The sequence below is a fragment of the Astyanax mexicanus genome, chromosome 13, assembly GCF_023375975.1.
Source record: "Astyanax mexicanus isolate ESR-SI-001 chromosome 13, AstMex3_surface, whole genome shotgun sequence".
In the NCBI taxonomy this organism is placed as follows: domain Eukaryota; kingdom Metazoa; phylum Chordata; class Actinopteri; order Characiformes; family Acestrorhamphidae; genus Astyanax; species Astyanax mexicanus.
In genome coordinates this window covers 3,592,955-3,612,120 of record NC_064420.1, presented here as the reverse complement: position 1 = coordinate 3,612,120, position 19,166 = coordinate 3,592,955, and the positions used below count along the sequence as shown (strand labels likewise).

The window sequence follows — 19,166 nt, the reverse complement described above, 5'->3', positions numbered from 1 at the left end:
GTGATCCTGTGCATTGTGATTGGCTTTCAAATATTTTTCGAATGTTTTACAATGAAGAGATCAAGTGCAGTAAAATGTAATGTAAAAGTGCTTTTAATAGTGCATGAACAATGCATCTTGTGGATTGCACTTACATTTTTCCACAGTAGTTTTTGCTTTTCAATATTATGCTACGTAAACGTCTGCATCAACAAGAAACAATAATCAGTTTTCTTTGGCTGAAAGTGTTGGACAAGTTCAGGTAGCTGCGCCAATGAAATAGCAATCTGCCAAAGTCAGAGCACACCTGGCTCTTAAAGTGAATTGCTGATTGAGACACTGATCAGTTTATTGCACGTTACGCAAAAATTGTGTTTTCATAACCAAATATTGTCTAGGCAATTGATTGGTTTGCTTGCCTTGTTGGAACGGGCCTGGAAATGATCTACAAGTGTGGAAACACTATAGATTTAAAAAACTTTTTTTTTATCTTCGGTCAGAACGAGAAGTAGCTCAAGGTAAAAAAAAAAAGCAAGGGGTTTTAATGAAATGGTCAGGCAAAGCAAGTTTTTTCTTTTTTATTTCTGAGCTGAAATATTAAACTGCAAACCTTCCCAGAGCTTTCAAGCAGTTCAATAATACTAAACATTTAGAGAGCTTTTCAGAAGCCAAGCTTCCTTGCGCCTTGATGAATGGCACAATCCACTATTTTATGTAGCGACGCCTCATCTGACAGCTGTGGCAGTTGCTAATAATCGCTGTGGTCACATTATTAGTGACTCCGGCGTCTAAAGCATGTGGGGTGGAGCTGGTGGTTAACCCACAGCTGATGGGGTGACCCAAATAGAGCCGCGGCTTCCGAGGCCCAATCTCGCCCGGCGGGCCGAGCTGACAGGAGATTGGCAGCCTGCCGCCGTCACCCCAGGCAGCCTTTCGCTCCTGCGGAGAGGCCCAGAGAAATTGTTTAATCTGGGGGGCGTACAACAGGGTCACATCACAGCGCTGCGCCTGAAATACGTCGATGCAAAGCTGGTCAAGAGCCCTACTCCACTGCATACACTGCGACTCAAAGACCTGAACCAATCTCAGATTTCATACTTTTGACGAGAATATGAGGCATGCAGCTCAAGCAGGACAATCTTCTAACAAATGGACGGCATGCAGAGGATTGTAGATTGATTTCAGGTTATTGGTGGCAGGTTAAAGGAAACATAGTTTCCTTTGTAAGAATTGTAAATCCAATTTCAGATCAAAAATCTACAGACTTCTAACTTCAGTTATTTAAAGGTCTCATTCCATCGTTTTTTAATTCATTTTAAACAGTCTAGTTGTGTCTCTATTATGAATGAATGCCACGTGAGCTGGTGTTTCTATTTAGCCCTGCTTTAGATCACCGAATAAGTGGTCTCTGAAGTAAGACAGGAATTTGGATCTGGCGCATGAATACATGCAAATATATTGCCTCTGATTGGCTAACTTGCTGCCTCCCCCCACAGTCACAGTTGACGTTAACACCCTCTAACGTCTCTCTGATCAACTTGTATTTCTGAGGATTTTATTTTTTACTAGCAGACAGTAGAGGCTGAGAAACATTCTCATATGCAGCATCCATGTACAACTCAGAGAGATCTATAGTATTTCAAGAACAAAGAACAAGAAAAAGTGGATTTTAGCCGAATGAGACCTTTAAAACTCCTCAGGCACGACCGATGTGAGGCTAATTGAATGCTTTACCGCGAAGGATCAAATGTAAAAATGGGTCAGAGCCAGTGACTGACAGCTCCTCTTAAAGAAGATACAGTTACAGACTGACAGGCGTTTATCAGCCCTGTATCCCATTTCAGAGAATAAAATACCAGCGACTCCAAACACTGTTCAATAAGATTTCTGCAGCTCTAAACAGTACTGGGCATATATTACCTACTCTGCAGTTTTACAGACGTTCAATATAAACTTTGAAAAAAATATATACCACGTTTTTTCTACTTAACCTCTAAATAAATGTTAGCTAATGTACGCATAGCATGTGATCAACTGTGGTGTTCTACGTCTCAATTTGGCTTAAATTGTATGTTTAATTTAGGTTGAGTTTCCTTGCTGCACAGATCAGATCAGCTTCACCAGAATACTAATGCAGTTCACCTGTTTGCTGATGATTTCTCTCTTTGCTATTGTAACACCAGGAAAAGTACACCTTGCACAGCTCAATTAAATCTCTTTATTTAATCCACTGATATGTTTAAATGGCAACACGTACTCAAAGTGTAATTACAGTGCGCGGCAGTGGACAAATAATGATTTTATTAAAAGCCAGGGTGATAAAACTCAAAGATGTGTGTAAAATTACTGGACGAACACAGAGTTCAGGGAAAAACAGTAGATCATTCAGACTGTAATTTTTTATTTTCTCAGAGGACATTTGAGAAAAACACATACAGTACATGGTCGTTCCAGACAGGAATAAAATCACAGAGGACCCCCTCCCAAAAAAAGAGAAAATTACCCTAAAACCCCATAAGAATCTAATCCTATCCAGATAGGGCTCTAGTTTATTATTAATTGAATATAGTTTAATTTTACTTGAGTATAGTTGAGTTGCTTTCTGCATGGATTTGTGTTTTAGTTGTGAATAAAACATGAGTTCATAATATGCACAAAGTATTATCGTGTTCTGTATTTTGGATTTGGGGTTAAGCTTAAAAAAGAAAAGAAAAAAAAAACACTAAAGACTAAAGTCTGTAAAAGCATATTGAACTATGTAATTCTCCATACCTTTTTTCTCATAATACCTACATAATCCCTGTATCTATCTATTCATATCTATATTCTCAACCTATGTAAATCATTTTAAGTCCATTTTGCCCACTGAAAAACGTATTTAAATAAGATGTAAATCCATGCAATACAGATGCGTCACGCTGTAGCATTTCATGGCTCGTCCAGGATTGCAGCGTTTCCCCCGTTGACTTGTCCGGAATTAATTACACGAAGAGAAGAACAACACGGGCTCAAGATTAGTCGGCGTGCTTCAGCTCCATTCTCCACAAAAGCCGCCTATATAGGTTAAACCCTTCAGCATTGTTCTTCTGAAGTACGCGGCCATAAATAATAACAAAAAAAGAACAGAACAACAAGTGCCGGCTGCTCGCTCTCGACACGGCAGAACAGAAGTCAGTCATGAGCCGGTTATATAAAATAAAAGGTACAGTAACAGGGCGCCGCTCGAGCACTCTAGAGGATAACAAGCAGATCTGATTGAAACCGGGCATCACTGGAAAAGCTCAAAAGCTCCCAGGTACAGGTGGGATGATTCCAGGCTCAGGAAATAACATCTCTCTTCCGGTAATCCTCTCAGACTAACAGTGTGGAGCTCTGGATGGGAATCTCGCCGTGTGTGTGGTGATGTTGAACCCTCACAGGGACAGTGGAGAGAGGTTAAGGACACTATAAATCATTATGTCAAATTGACCTTTTTCCTAAGTTTGACCTCCTATTACGCTACAACGCTACAGTAAAATAATTTGATATTTATGACATCAATAGTGTGGAAAGTCTTCTTCAAGAATGTATTAGTGCCATTTGATAACAATTTGATTTGTTGGTTTCATAAGACTCCAAAATCTGGTTAATGCAAAACAATATAGTCATTTTTCCTATGTTTGACTTCTCATTACTCCAAAGTGCTAAAGTAAAATAACTTTAAAATAATTTATATTCATATCATTAATAATATAGAAATTATTCTTCAAGAATTTAAAGATGTTGTTTAATAACAGTTTGATTTGATGGTTTTATAGGACTCCAAAATCTGGTTTATGCAAAACGAAATGGATTATTGGACCCATGTTTCCAAGGTTTGAATTCCCATTACTCCAAAATGCTACAGTAAAATAACTTGATATTTATATAATCAATAGTATAGAAAGTCTTTTTCAGAACTATATTGATTTTATTAGATAACAATTTGATTTGCTAGTTTTATAGGACTCCAAAATCCCAAATGAATTATTTTTCCTAGGTTTTAGTTGTCATTACTCCAAAATGCTACAGTAAAATAACTTGATAATCATATCAGTCATAGTCTAGAAAGGCTTCTTCAAGAATGTACTGATGTCATTTGATTAAACAATTTGATTTGCTGTTTTTATAGGACTTCAAAATATGGTTTATGCAAAACCGAATGGACTAGTGGACCTATTTGTACTAGGTTTGACTTCTCATTTCTCAAAGATGCTACAATAAAATAACTTGATATTCATATCATCAATAGTAAACAAAGTCTTCTACAATAATTTATTGATGTTATTTAATAACATTTTGATTTGCTGGTTTTATAGGACTCCAAAATCTGGTTTATGTAAAACCAAATGGACATTTTTTCCTAGATTTGAACCCCAGTTACTCCAAAATGCTACAGTAATATAACTTGATATTTATGACATTAATAGTATAGAAAGTCTTCTTCAAGAATTTAATGATGACATTTGATAACAGTTTGATTTGCTGGTTTTATAGGGCTCCCAAATCTGGTTTATGCAAAACCGAATGGGCCTTTTTCCTAGGTTTGACGTTCCATTACTCCAAAATGCAACAGCAATATAACTTGGTAACTTGTTTTAAATTCGTGCAGTATAATTACTTGAAACATACCAAATGTGTAATATACTTCATTTGATAATTCTTTGATTGTCCTAATTTCTGACTTGGTTCTGATACATCAGCTCACAGATGCTGATCGAGCTTGTGCTGATCAACATCACCCTAGGAGTGATGAGGGGAAAGAAAAGCACCATCTACTGTACCCACCCAGAGAGAGCAAGGCCAATTGTGCTCTCTCAGGGCTCTGGCAGCTGACGGCAAGCTGCCTGACCAGGATTCGAACAAGTGATTGACCAGTGGCTGTTATCTTGTGGTTTCTGAGGACTATATATATTGTCTATCTTACACTATAACGCTATTTATGGCCCCAAATGTTTTATAGCACCATTTATTTTTACAGCCCTAGTGGCTCATGACCTTAAAACCCCAATTAACCCGCCTGTTCTGACACACGTTATAGCGTTTCACACTGTTTTAATTTACAAATTAATCTCTGGGCGCAACACTGGTGGTTCTATTATCCCAACGGACCTCTAAAACAGGCAAATCGATAAACAAATCATGCTATGAAAGACTCATTCTGCCCTCAGTGGGAAATATGATGGCGCGCCTTTGCTAAACATCCCAAAATACCACGACATATTGTCATATCTGCTTTTATTTCATCTTGTTTTTTGTTTTTTTTGCACATTGTTGTGACATTCCTCAGAATCACAGATTGTGGGTCTGCACTGTGGAGGAGAGGGATTTGGTCTGCCAGGCTGAGATGAAGATCTGAGCTTTATAAAGCTCCTGCTGGGCCCGAAGAGATGCCACAGACATATGAAATAAAAAAACATGGTAATTTAATCATTTCAGGGGGGTTTGTTTTTCTTCTCTACGGCGTGTGCTACATCTGAAAGCCAGCTCTGTTTTTTTTTACAGCGGTGACATTAAATGAAATTAGATGTACAACCAGTTAGTTTAGCAGTGTTTGTAAATGATTAATCATTTCTAAAAATATCCAGCTGTGTATAATATTTATCTTTCAGCCAGAAATTCACTTTTTTCCAAAACTAAACGGGCGTTTTTAATAAGTTTGACCTTCTATTAATCAAATTATAAAATGCTACATATTATTTATTTAACTTGATATTTATACCATTAATATAATAGAAAGTATTCTTCTTCAAAAATGTTTTGATATCATTTGATTATTATTGTTTAATTTGCTTGTTTTATAGGCCTCTAAAATCTTAAAATCTCAAAACTGATTCAAAATATTACTAAGTTTGACTTCCCATCATTTTAAAATGCTACAGTAATATAACTTGATATTAATACCATTAATATTATCACTATTAGTTTTCTTCAACACATATTTTGATATTTCTTTGATTGCCTTAATTCATAGGAGGCTGAATTCTGCTATATATACAACCAAATAGGAAAAAATATATATTTTTTTCTAATTTGCTATCATATTACTCCAAATTCCTAACGTAGCATCATTAGAAACTTACATGATTAATATTGAAGAAGTGCTTTTCAAAATATTATTGGTTTAACTTGATAGCACTTTGATTTTCTCATTTAATTACAATTTAAATTGCGATCTATACATACTCTGTAAAACATTTAGATGCTCTTATCTGGGATGCTGAGAACTCTAGTGATGATCCTCCTTTCCTGGGGTGGTCCTGATGATTTTATTGTTGATAATTATGGCTTACAGCCAATGAAAACCCAAAAATTAGAATATTATATAAGACCAATTGTTACTTTTGGCAGAGTGGGCAGTGTGCCAAGTCCTGCTGGAAAATAAAATCCACAATACCATTGACTTTAGACTTGATAATAAAACACAGTGGATCAACACCAGCAGATGATGGACATGTCTCTCCAAACAAACCATCACTGATCATCAGTACATTTTACATTTCATTTAAGGGAAATCAAGGGAGAAGAGTCTGGAGGAAGAGTGGAGAGACACACAGTCCAAACTGCTCGAGGTCTAGTGTGAAGTTTCCACTAATCAGTGATGGTTTGGTTTGGAGAGACATGTCCATCATCTGCTGGTGTTGATCCACTGTGTTTTATTATCAAGTCTAAAGTCAGTGCAGTGTTTTGTTTTCCCGCCAAAATCTTACAGCACTTCATATCTTATAGCTTCCCTCTGCTACTGACAACTTTTATGGAGATGCGGATTTCATTTTCTAGCAGGACTTGGCACACTGCCCACACTGCCAAAAGTAACAATTGTTTTTTTTTTTGATTGGCTGTAAAAAAAAAAAAGCTAATCAACAATAATAGAAATACGTCTATAGAATATACAGTTTTTTTTAAATAGAGTTTCACATTTTGAACTGAATTACTGAGATGCACTCATCCTCAAGAGACCCCGTATCCTGTTCACACCTGTAGTAGTTTGTGCTGGACGCTTTTAATCGGATCAGTCAGGACGCATATTAATGTCAGGTGTGAACGAGGTCTATGAAAAGTCAGTTTCAGAGCAGATTGAGAAATCCTTGAAGTGTTTCTTCACAACAACAAATGTGTGTGTGTCTTTATGTGTGTGATGTCTTCCACCTTTTAAAGTCTGTTTAAAATGTGAGCTGCATGGACACCCCTGCTCCCTCAAGTCTCAGACAAAATCAATCTGAACCCCTCTAAAGCGTGGCTTAGTGCCTCAATCCCGCGCCGCCGCCAACGTGAAAGGAGGAGGGAACAAAAACGCAGCTCTTTAAACTAACGGCTGCCACAGATGTCACCGCGCTCCATAGCTTTCAGCTGGAAACGCTCCCGGTCGGCCCAGAGAAAAAGCTCTTATGTCCGTCCCGGTCGGGCGGGAGAGGGAGGCGGCCGGAGCGTCTGGAGAAATGTGTGTGTGGAAGGGGTTCAGCTGGCTCCGGCCGCCGAAACGCTCCCACCGCGCCGGCCAGCTGCGGAGCCCCTGGCAGATTGGCAGGCCACGTTTGTCTTATCCAGCCCACTAACTTCCATTGAAAGAGCTCTTTCGAAAAAGTAACAGGCGATCTATAGCCGCCTCTAACAGAGCGTTTTCTCCTGAGCCAGCAGTGCGTCCAGCGGGGCCTTTGTTATGGAGTGGAGAGAGTCCGCCAGCCGCTCTCTCACTAAATCTGCCCGAGACTTTTAATCAAAGTAAACACCATCGCAGCAATAGATCCTGCAAATCCTCCCTAAACCCCTTTGGATTAGGCTGCGCACACAAAAACACCTTGCGCTTCAGTTTACACTGACATTCAAATGGCCTTTGGACCCGACACACCTTCTATGATATGCTTGAGAGGATAACTCCAGCTTCAGCACCATACATCACACCCAGCAGCCAGCAGCAAGTGGAGAATCTCTCATATACATACACACACACAAGTACAGGGGTTGGACAATGAAACTGGTTTCATGGCTAAATTGGAGCAGCCTGGTGGCCAATCTTCATTAATTGCACATTATTGCACCAGTAAGAGCATTGCACGAGTGTGAAGGAGGTTCAATTAGCAGGGTCAGAGCACAGTTCTGCTCAAAATATTACCAGAGGACAAATCAAAAGAGGACAAATTGTTGGTGCACGTCTTGCTGGAGCATCTGTGACCAAGACACCAAGTCTTTGTGATGCATCAAGAGCCCTGGTATCCAGGGTAATGTCAGCATTAACCACCAAGAAGGATCAACCACATCCAACAGGATTAACTGTGGACGCTGTAAGAGGAAGCTGTCTGAAAGGGATGTTCGGGTGCTAACCCGGATTGCATCCAAAAAACATAAAAACATAAAACCACGGCTGATCAAATCACAGCAGAATTGAAGGTGCACATCAACTCTCCTGTTTCCACCAGAGCTGGAACTGAGTCAGTCGCCACAATAAATGATTGTGCTCTAAAACCAGGTGTTTCAGTTTCATTGTCCAACCACTGTATATGTTTAAGTAAAATTTAGGTGACATTGTTGTTTGATTCTATAAACTACAGACAAAATTTATCTCAAATGACAAATAAAAATATTGTCATTTAGAGCATTAATTTGCAGAAAATGAAAAAAACACAATATTTACCACACTGATATTCACATTGCAATCATCCTTTTATTTACAGTTAAACATTATTATTGTTGCAATATGTAATATATATGTAATATTGTTGCAATAACAATAATACGGTTATTTTTTCATCGATTGACACCACTAATTTAATATATATTATATATATATATATATATATATATATATATATATATATATATATATATATATATATTTACATACAGTGGTGTGAAAAAGTTTTTGCCCCATTCATAATTTCTTTTTTTTTTTTTTTGCATGTTTGTCATGTTTTGCTTGTTAAATGTTTCAGATCATGAAACAAATTTAAATATTAGTCAAAGATAAAACAAGTAAACTAAAAAGAATATATCTATATATTTATATATATATTTTTTGTATATATATATTTATATACATATATGTCTATATATTTATATATGTGTATATATATATATATATTTTTTTTTGTATATATATATTTATATACATATATATATATATATATATATTTGTGTGCAGGTGGGTGAATTTCTCAGCGTGTCAGCTCTGAATGAGTCCTTTTGAATTCGTTGATGAACTGGCACACCCAGCCAAACACTTCCTGAGAATCCTGATTCAACGGCTCGCCGAATTTCACCTGCGGAGAAAAGAACAGAGAAAAACAGAGAAAACAGAGAAAACAGAGCGTGAGGGATCATCTGAGAGTTCATGCAGACCTGCTGTGTGTCTCTGTTTACTACATATCACAGACTGTGCTCTCTCTGCTCTCTCTGTGCTCTCTGTGCTCTCGCAACTGCAGCCAAACATGGCGTAACACTGTTTCTTCCGTTCCAGTACCAACACTGCATTCATGAGACTTGTTGGAAAAGAATATCTACTGTAGGACTGTGGGATTTTTTCACACTGAAATATCCAACAGGATTTGAAAGATCAGAGCCATAAATATACATGCACTGTAACAAATTCCTGTGTGTATTACAGTACAATCATACAGTAAATTACTTTTTAATGATGTTCTGTATTAAAACTGTAGAACGCAATGCGTCTTGGGATTCCCTATGAATACAGCTGCCACCTGCACATTTTACAAGAATTTAATGCTTTAACCCAGGGGTGTCCAAACTTTTGTTGTTGGGGGCCAGAAGGAGAAATATATTTAAAGTCACGGGCCACAGACTCTGTAATAAAACAAATAATAAAATATACCACTTTAAATAATACTTTTTTCCTGATTATTTTTATGGACACACCATTTTACATGACTTACTATCTTTATCTATCTTTGGCAGTGTTGTGTAAACTAAGATTTTTCAAATTGATGTTTAATTTCATGATGTCTCTTAATATTAAACTCCTTAATTACGGCAACTTTTAGACTCTTTGGTCCGTTTTTCTGCGCTACAAATGCGCACTCTCTCCGCTTTTAGACTCTTTGCCCCGTTTTTCTGCGCTAGAAATGCGCACCCTCTCCGCTTTTAGACTCTTTGCTCTGTTTTTCTGCGCTAGAAATGCGCACTCTCTCCGCTTTTAGACTCTTTGGCCTGTTTTTCTGCACTAGAAATGTGCACCCTCTCCGCTTTTAGACTCTTTGCTCTGTTTTTCTGCGCTAGAAATGCGCACTCTCTCCGCTTTTAGACTCTTTGGCCTGTTTTTCTGCGCTAGAAATGCGCACCCTCTCCGCTTTTAGACTCTTTGGCCTGTTTTTCTGCGCTAGAAATGCGCACTCTCTCCGCTTTTAGACTCTTTGGCCCGTTTCTGACACCTAGCGTTCAAACTTTGAATCTCACATTATAAAAACCTGCTTAACAGAGGGCCAACTTTCATTCTATTTCTAAAATACCTCGCGGGCCGCTCCAAAAAAGGAAACGGGCCGCAAATGGCCCGCGGGCCGTAGTTTGGACACCCCTGCTTTAACCCTTTCAGACCCTGCATCCATTACAATGGACATCATGTATTTACTTTATTTATTTATTTATTTATTTTTTAATATTTGAAAGCTGTTGTTCATCAGAATAGACCATGAACAAGGCAATGAACCAGCCAAGTTTATAAACCAATAAAAAAACAGAAAAAAAACCCTGGAAAAACAGTAGTACTAGAGCCATAGATGCAAAGTAACAGCCTATTTTAACTATTTTTATGTGATTTAAACACTTTTTTGATCATGTTTTATAAAAGATGAAATAAAAGATGGAAAATAAAAGATGGATATGAAATATAAAATATTACACACAGGCTTTCTAGAACAAGTTAGAAGGTGTTTGACAGTGTTCTCTATAAACAGCAGAAGGTGAAAAGATAAAAAAAAAGTGATTGTAGAAACAAGCAGCTGCTCTTAATGTTATGATTGTTTGAGTATCAGTATAGAGTATAGAATACTACATTAGAGTATAGAGTATTGCTAGCATTAGCATTAGCAAGTGGTCCTGGCTTTATGAGATGATATGCAGTTGCTGTGTTTTTTGCATAATTTACTTTAATTTAGTTTACTCAACTGAATTAAGCTGCAACCCTGCAAACCCAAACCAAACTGTATTTATATAAAATATTTAGTTTTTTAATTCCTCTGGTAGCCAATCAAATCCATTTGCTGCTGCATATATTAAGTAATGATACCTGTAATCTCCTGCAACAATTTCTTTCTAAGAATTGTACCTGTTTTCTCGCAGGACTGAAAATATAATGCATTTTTCCTTATATCTGGGTAACATCTCTCTGTGATTTTACATTACATGTTCACCAAAATTATATTAACACTGTGAAGATTCACCAGCAGCTAATTTAAGGGAACAGCAATGCTATTTTATTCTTTATTCTGTTTATTGTTGAGTAAAAGTCAAGTTTGCGTGGTGCAGTGCGTCCATGTGCTTGTGTTTAACGAGGCTTGAGATTTGATTGGGCGGCTGGCTGTGGACTGTTGTCAGGGTTTTAATTAGTCAGTGGCGCACCGATATGTAAATATATTCCTGAACTCCTGACACTATTTTAACGACACAGGCCTGTAGACTGTTGATGGGGTGTAAGATAACAAGGTTGTATGAAAGCGCCTTTATTCTCTAATACCAGGATTAATATTAGGAGATGATCACTGTCCTTATCACAAGCATCACCTGCAAACCCAGACCTGTTTTCTGACCTGATCTTCAGCCACAGACTCCAGCAGCAGCAGCATCAGCAGCATCATCATCATGCTGGAACATTCAAAACCCCAGAGGATCATGGGAAAGGCCAGCATGCTGCTGATAATGCAGGAGTCATAAGCAGTGTAATGTCCAACTCCTCTCATCCCTCTCTCTTTCTCTCTTCCTCCCAACACCCCAACCTAATTCAGTCCTGATTCTCAATTCTCTGCCTCTCTCTCTCTCTCTCTCTCTCTCTCTCTCTCTCTCTGCCTCTCCATCTCTTGTTCTGCCTCTCTTTCTCTTGCTATGCCTCTCTTTTTCTTTCTCTGTCTCTTTCTCTTTCTTTCCCTCTCTTTCTCTCTCGCTCGTCCTCTCAACAAACCCAACCTTATTCATTGATGCTAAATTCTCTGTCTGTCTTTCTCTCTCTCTGCCTCTTTCTCTCTCTTGTCTCTGTATCTCTTTTTCTGCCTCTCTTTCTCTCTCTGCCTCTCTTTCTGTCTCTGCCTCTCTTTCTCTTTTTCTGCCTCTCTTTATCTCTTTTCCTCTCTTTCTCTCTTGCTTGTCCTCCCAACGCCCCAACCTTGTTCACTTCTGATGCTCAATTCTCTGCCTCTCTTTCTTTCTCTCTCTTTTTCTCTTTTTCCCTCTCTCTCTTTCTGCCTCTCTTTCTCTTGCTCTGCCTCTCTTTCTCTTGCTCTGCCTTTCTTTCCCTTTGGCACTCTGTCTCTTTCTCTCTTTCTGTTCCTCTCTTTCTCTCTCGCTCGTCCTCCCAACACCCCAACCTCATTCACTGATGCTCAATTCTCGGTCTGTCTTTCTCTCTCTCTGCCTCTATTTCTCGCTGGGCCTCTATATCTTTCACTCGGCCTCTCTCTCTCTCTCTCTCTCTCTCTCTCCTCCTGACCCGAGCTGCTTCTCTTTATTGGTGCTGTGGGCCTAAAGTTTGGGCTGTAATTGTGGAACTAAAGCAATTCCTTTTCCCCGGCTACCGACTCTCTCCTCTCACCACTGTCACACTTTCACCAGGCCAAACTCTCACAGAAGACCAATAACACTTTTAGAGATGATGGATAGTCCTGGAGGAAATTGGGACGGTTGGGGAGATGTACATTACAGGCTGAGAGGGGAAAAAGGACTGTTCTCTGCCTGTCTGTCCTTTTTCTTCGTGGCATTATGGAAGAGAGCATGATGCAGCATTTAAAGCTCATGTCTAGACTTGCTGCACCAACGCAGGCTAAACTGTAAAAATAGAATATCATTGAAGTAATTCAGTTAAAAATGTGAAACTCATACATTACATAGATTACACACAGAGTGTCAACTTTTTTGGAGGTGAGGATTTCATTTTTCAGCAGGAAAATTGGTCTTATATAATATTCAAATTTTCAGAGACACTGATTTTTGGGTAAGTCATAGTCATCAACAATTAAATAAATACTTAAAAAAGTAACTTTTCAATGATGTATCTGTACACTATTACACATATAAATCAAACAGTAGAGAGTCTAGATATGGAAGTAAAACAGTGTCACCAGACTTTGAAATTTAAAAGCACTTGAATTTTTAGCACTGAATTATTTTACATTGAATTATTGCATATGATTTTTTTTGCCTCTGAATTAAACACTTTAATTTTTCAGTATATCATTTTCACTTATTTTATTTTAATGTAAAAAAAATTCAAAAGTAAAAATTCAAGTTTAAAAAAATTCAGTTAAAATAAATTCAGGTTGCTCAAATTCGACCTGTCAAATTCGACTGCTAAAATACAACGCTCAAAATTCGCTGTAAACATCCGGGACACACAGGATGTGCAATCGATTCAGTCTTCAATCGAGCCAACAACCAGCCAATCACATCACGCTCCGAAGATCACGTGACAGGTAGCGCCTCACGGCTCAGAGCCGCTCAACGCGAGTCACAGCCCCCTCCGCTGCTGCTCTCGAGTAGGTGAGTGTAAAACAGCTGAAAACAGGGCATTTACCTCACCACTGTGGCCATGTAATATCACTTAAACGGTGTAGAAATCCTCACTTTAACCAGGGTTTGCTCTGTGGTTTGTAAACATATTAAATTAAGATAGATATCCAGATATACCTTGTTAAACTAACTAACTAAATAAATAAAGCTCCTCTGTTCATTTCAGAAAGAGCTTCAAACACGAACACTAGATCAATTATTTATAAATACAGCCAGACTGTGTGGAAGATAATTACTACTGTAGAATCTGAGATAGTAACTTAGTTAGCTAAATTATAGCTACCTATCTTGCTAGTTAGCTGTGGGACTGTGCGATTATAGACAAGATACTACCTAGTTAGCGGTTTGTTTAGCAATACCTTATTTACACTTTGCTGCAAAGTATGTTGCTTAGTGTAATGGCCACTGTCTAAATAAATATATTGAGCTATATTACACTTACTGTGTAAAAAACAAATCACATGCAAAACAAATCACATGCAATAATTCAATGTAAAATAATTCAGTGCTAAAAATTCAAGTGCTTTTAAATTTCAAAGTCTGGTGACACTGTTTTACCTCCATATCTAGACTCTTAAACATACTTGCTTACATGGATTCTGATACTGTATGTGATATAACTACACTTTTATCCATTTTTATACAGAGGTTTTATACCAAAGAAAGAAAATCTTATTTTTTGATCAAGTTAAGTGAGTAGAAGTTTAGCTTTTCTCCAGCAGACACGCTGTTCTCAGCATTAAAAAAAAGGTAAGTGAATTATTTTGTTTTGTACAATTTTATGGTAAAAAAAAAGTTTTGGCAACCCAACTGCAGCTCTCAGATCTTCAACCAAGGTCTTAGATTTGGATAAAAAAGTGGACGCAATGAACAGTAAGGTAAACGGCATTTTACAAGGACAAATAGTTGAACATCCCCCAAAATAAGAAGAGAAAGACTCTTAAGATGCTACAAAACATTCACAAGTTGTTGTACTCCCAAACGCTTTGCTTCAGAAACCTTTTTGTTCTTTTAAAACTGAAAAAGTGCAACACAAAAAAGAATTTTGCTTAATATATGAAAGAAATGTATAAGCTTTAATTATATCTCTTTTGGAAATGAGGAACTCTTTTAATTTTGATCAGTTTCTCACAGTAGTTAGTGATATAAAGCTAATTGGCTAACACTTCTTACAGCACTTCATGTTTCCCTTTGCTGACAACTTTTATGGAGATGCAGATTTCATTTTCCAGCAGGATTTGGCACACTGCCCACACTGCTAAAAGTACCAATTGTTCTTATATAATATCATAATATCCTAATTTTCAGTCATTACTGACTAAGTAAAGTGAGTTTTCATGTGTTTTTTTTATTTATAAGCGTGAAGTAAACTTTTTTATGCCTCTCTGTAATGTCTTATAGAGCATTATGAGTGCTCTTTGCTGGCTTTAAGTGAAGTGTGTTTTAAACGTGAACTAAATGTTATGACTGTGCTGTATATAAGGCTTAATAATGCCTTACACACTTTTATAAAAGCTTAAATTTTAATTTGAGAAATCCTAGCTGCATATTATAATGCATTATACCAACATATACCAAATCGTTATTTTAGTGCATTACAACACTACATTGTACAATGTACTAATGACCAGATATTATAAGGCATTATAAGCCCTTTCTTTATTAACTCTTATACTGTACTTGTAGTTTATAATGTGTTATGAATACCGCTGTAAGTACTTATGAGTTATTATACAGGATTATTACAGTCATAATAAGGTATTATGCATGTCATATAAGGCATTATGAATAGAGGGTTCATAGGAAGTGTTACCCAAGGTTTAATTGTCGACCCCTGGACTATAGATTACAATTAATTTTTACAATTTTCTCATGCAGTAACCAGGGTGCCAAACTTACTTTTTATGCTACTTGTTAAATTGTTTAAAAAAAAATTTTTTTTTTTTTTTTGGACAGTGAGCTGATTGTCAAACATTCAGCAGAAAGCTGCCGGGCCCGCAGTAAGACAGTGGATTTGTGTTTTATAGTCTTCTGAGCAGACTACAAGTCTCCGAGCTGACATGTCGGTTTCAGAAAGTATTAGTAAACCATCAGCTTTATAGACAGGGCATCTCAGGACGTACATCACAACAGAGACGGGCTCTTGTCTGCCAAGCGAGAAGTGAGAAAATAAAGTGGAGTAACCTTGAGGAATCGGCCGGCTGAATTATAACCCTCCCTTCCTCTCTTCTCGCTCTCTAGAGATAAGCAGAGAAACAACCGAGAAGGCCCATCTCGACAAAAAACAGGGGGCTCCCGGCTCATCCGTCTCCCCGGGCAACACAACAAAAGATATTGGAATAATAACTCAGGGATTACCAATATGTCAGTGTAGAGTTTCCTCATCTCGTCGCACCTCTTCGTCAGGTGGTTCAGATCGGCCTCGTACTTCTCGATGGACGCCTGCAGCCGGAGAGGAAAAGGAAGTAGAGCAACAGGAAGTTAGAGTCTCCTCTATCTAATCTTCTCATTCTCAGAGAAAACAGCAATGTTCGTTTTACTCAAACATAAACCTATAAATAGCAAAATCAGAGGAACTGATTCAGAAACTGAAGTGGTTGCTTATTGTTTTCCAGAGCTGTATTTCATTCAATGCTTTGATAAAGAACCATCACTTGATGGGTTTTCTTTGGACAACCAACCAGGGTTGTAGGTCTTTAAAGACAGAAAAATATTTATTTAGAGAAATTACTTTTTTTATTTAAAGTAGAAAGTAAAGTAGAAGGCTCGTGTTTATGGTATCTCTTGGTAAATGTTGAGCACAAGGCCATCTGCCTGTTCTCTTCTATATTGAATATATAGAATATATATCTCCAGAATTCATCCTTTCATTAGCAGACATGCTAATGCTACTGACCTCTAAAACTCTTATTGCAGCAACTCCTGTACTACTTTCTGAAGGAAAGAAAGCTGTAAATGTTCAATGAAAGGATGAATTCTGGAGATAAAGCCTGGAGGAGCTTTACTTTTAAGACCTACAACCCTGGTTGGTTGTCCAAAGAAAACCCATCAAGTGATGGTTCTTTATCAAAGCATTGAATGAAATACAGCTCTGGAAAACAATAAGCAACCACTTCAGTTTCTGAATCAGTTTCTCTGATTTTGCTATTTATAGGTTTATGTTTGAGTAAAACGAACATTGCTGTTTTATTCTATAAACTACAGACAACATTTCTCCCAAATAAAAATATTGTCATTTAGAGCATTTATTTGCAGAACCCTTGTTTTTAATCACAGTTTTTTTAAATGCATCTTGGCATTATATTCTCCTCCACCAGTCTTACCCACTCTTTTGGATAACAACAATTCAAGCAGCTCAGTTTGATTTGATGGCTTGTGATCATCCATCTTCCTCTTGATTCTCTTGATTATATTCCAGAGGTTTTCAATTTGGTCAAATTAAAGAATTTTTTATTTTAAGTGGTCTCTTATTTTTGTTTCCAGATCTGTATATGTAAAAGCAAATGTAAGAATAATAATGTTGTATTTGCATATTATTATATATCTCAATTCAAATGGACAGAGCAATTTGTGAACGTTTTATTTTTTTTATACAAGATTAAAATACTTTTTAGCAGCATATGCTTTTTAAAAGTTTATTTTTCTATATAGAATCACTGTTAAATTCCGAAATTCTTTAAGAACTATAGTTTTCAATAGTGTGCAATATTAACATACAGGGGTTGGACAATAAAACTGAAACACCTGGTTTTAGACCACAATAACTGATTGTGGTGACGGACAGTTCTGGTGGAAACAGGAGATTTGAGGAGCACATTTGATTTCTGCCGTGATTTGATCAGCCGTGGTTTTATGTTTTTTATTGGATACAATCCGGGTTAGCACCCGAACAGCCCTTTCAGACAGCTTCCTCTTACAGCGTCCACAGTTAATCCTGTTGGATGTGGTTGGTCCTTCTTGGTGGTATGCTGACATTACCCTGGATAACGTGGCTCTTGATGCATCACAAAGACTTGCTATCTTGGTCACAGAAGCTCCAGCAAGACGTGCACCAACAATTTGTCCTCTTTTGAACTGCTAATTTTACTTTCACACTTCACACTGCTCTTACTGGTGCAATGTGCAATTAATGAAGATGGCAGGTGTTCCAGTTTCATTGTCCAACCCCTGTATTAACAGCTTTATCTTTCAAATATGACTTTGATTCAACTAAGGTTTAATCGTAACATCAATCCATCAAGAAAATAATCTGAATAAATCAAACAATCCAGACCTAAAAAAATGCAGACTTACCTTCAGATCCTTGGTGAATTTTGTGTGCTGGCTGCCCAGGTTTTTCCCCTTGTACGTTTTCCTGTACTGAATGACCTTCTGTAGCTCATTCTTCAAAACTAGAAGGTGACACAAGGTAGTGATCATCTATCTTCTGTGCTCACTGAGGCAGATCCTTCTTTTAAATGGCCTCTTTCTGCAGGCCTCACACGGCCACAATGGAGATCTTACACCACTGTCAACTCTTTCAGCTCATAAACCGAGCCATCTGAGCCCATCAGCGCAGTGAAAGTTACTATTGCTCACGGTTAAACCTGACAGCTGCACATCAATCATCCCAGCGAGCAATACTTCCCTGCCTTCATCCACTTACTCGCTGACATTCAAGCAAACAGCAACAGGTTTGTAGCCGACGTGGCATGGCGGCTTTTTTACCCGCGATATGCAGATCCACACTTTTTGGGGAGCGTCTGGTGCCGCTTTTCTGCAAAGTGCTTCAAAGTGCATCTTTCTGAGGGGGTCAAGTAACATCTAACTGCGGCTATGGATATGCCGTATCCAGATACCCAGAAACACTTAATCAAGCATTTTTTTTCCACCACCGGTCAAAAGTTTTAAAACACCCCAAATTTCTTTTTTTCTGTTCATGTTTGCCATTTAAGCTCAGTTTCAGGTCCAAAAAATGACCTGAAATATGCAAAATCCTTTAAAACCCTACTTAACCTGGCAGAGAAATTGACAAAAAAATAGGCATCAATTTACAGCTGATCTGCAGCAATGGAAATATAATAAATAAACTGAGCTTTGGAAATGGATTTTAAAAAAATAATAATAATTTTAAACACTTTAAACACACAAAGCACATTTTACACTTTCATCATAATCATATTATTCTCTTTATTAATGACGTAAAAGTTGGGTTTGTGCACTGCGTTAGGTCCGTGTGTGTTTGTAACAAGCAGGAGTTTATGGCGCACCTGAGTTGCCAAGATAGCAATGAACATTAATGACTATTGATATCTGCCTAGATTGTATTCAGTCAGTGGAGCACCTGTATTTTCTGTTGCTAAAATAGCAAAACACCAGAAATGTACCTGAATACACGTCATTTCCAGAACACTACGCCCACATGCGTGTATATTAATTTAATTCATTAAAAGAAGAAGGTGGAA

At 37.6% G+C, this 19,166-nt stretch overlaps 1 protein-coding gene across 1 annotated transcript in view; it reads right to left on the bottom strand.

Moving 5' to 3' along the window:
• Window positions 1-8,810: 8,810 nt before the first annotated feature.
• Window positions 8,811-19,166, bottom strand: part of LOC111194087 (uncharacterized) — a 60,030-nt gene continuing 49,674 nt past the window's right edge. The window contains exons 15-17 of the mRNA XM_022677208.2: window positions 18,016-18,113; window positions 16,081-16,164; window positions 8,811-9,254 (exon numbers count right to left, since the gene is read on the bottom strand). Of these exons, the coding sequence (XP_022532929.2) occupies window positions 9,150-9,254; window positions 16,081-16,164; window positions 18,016-18,113 (287 nt within the window). The 3' untranslated portion in view covers window positions 8,811-9,149. The remainder of the gene's footprint in view (window positions 9,255-16,080; window positions 16,165-18,015; window positions 18,114-19,166) is intronic.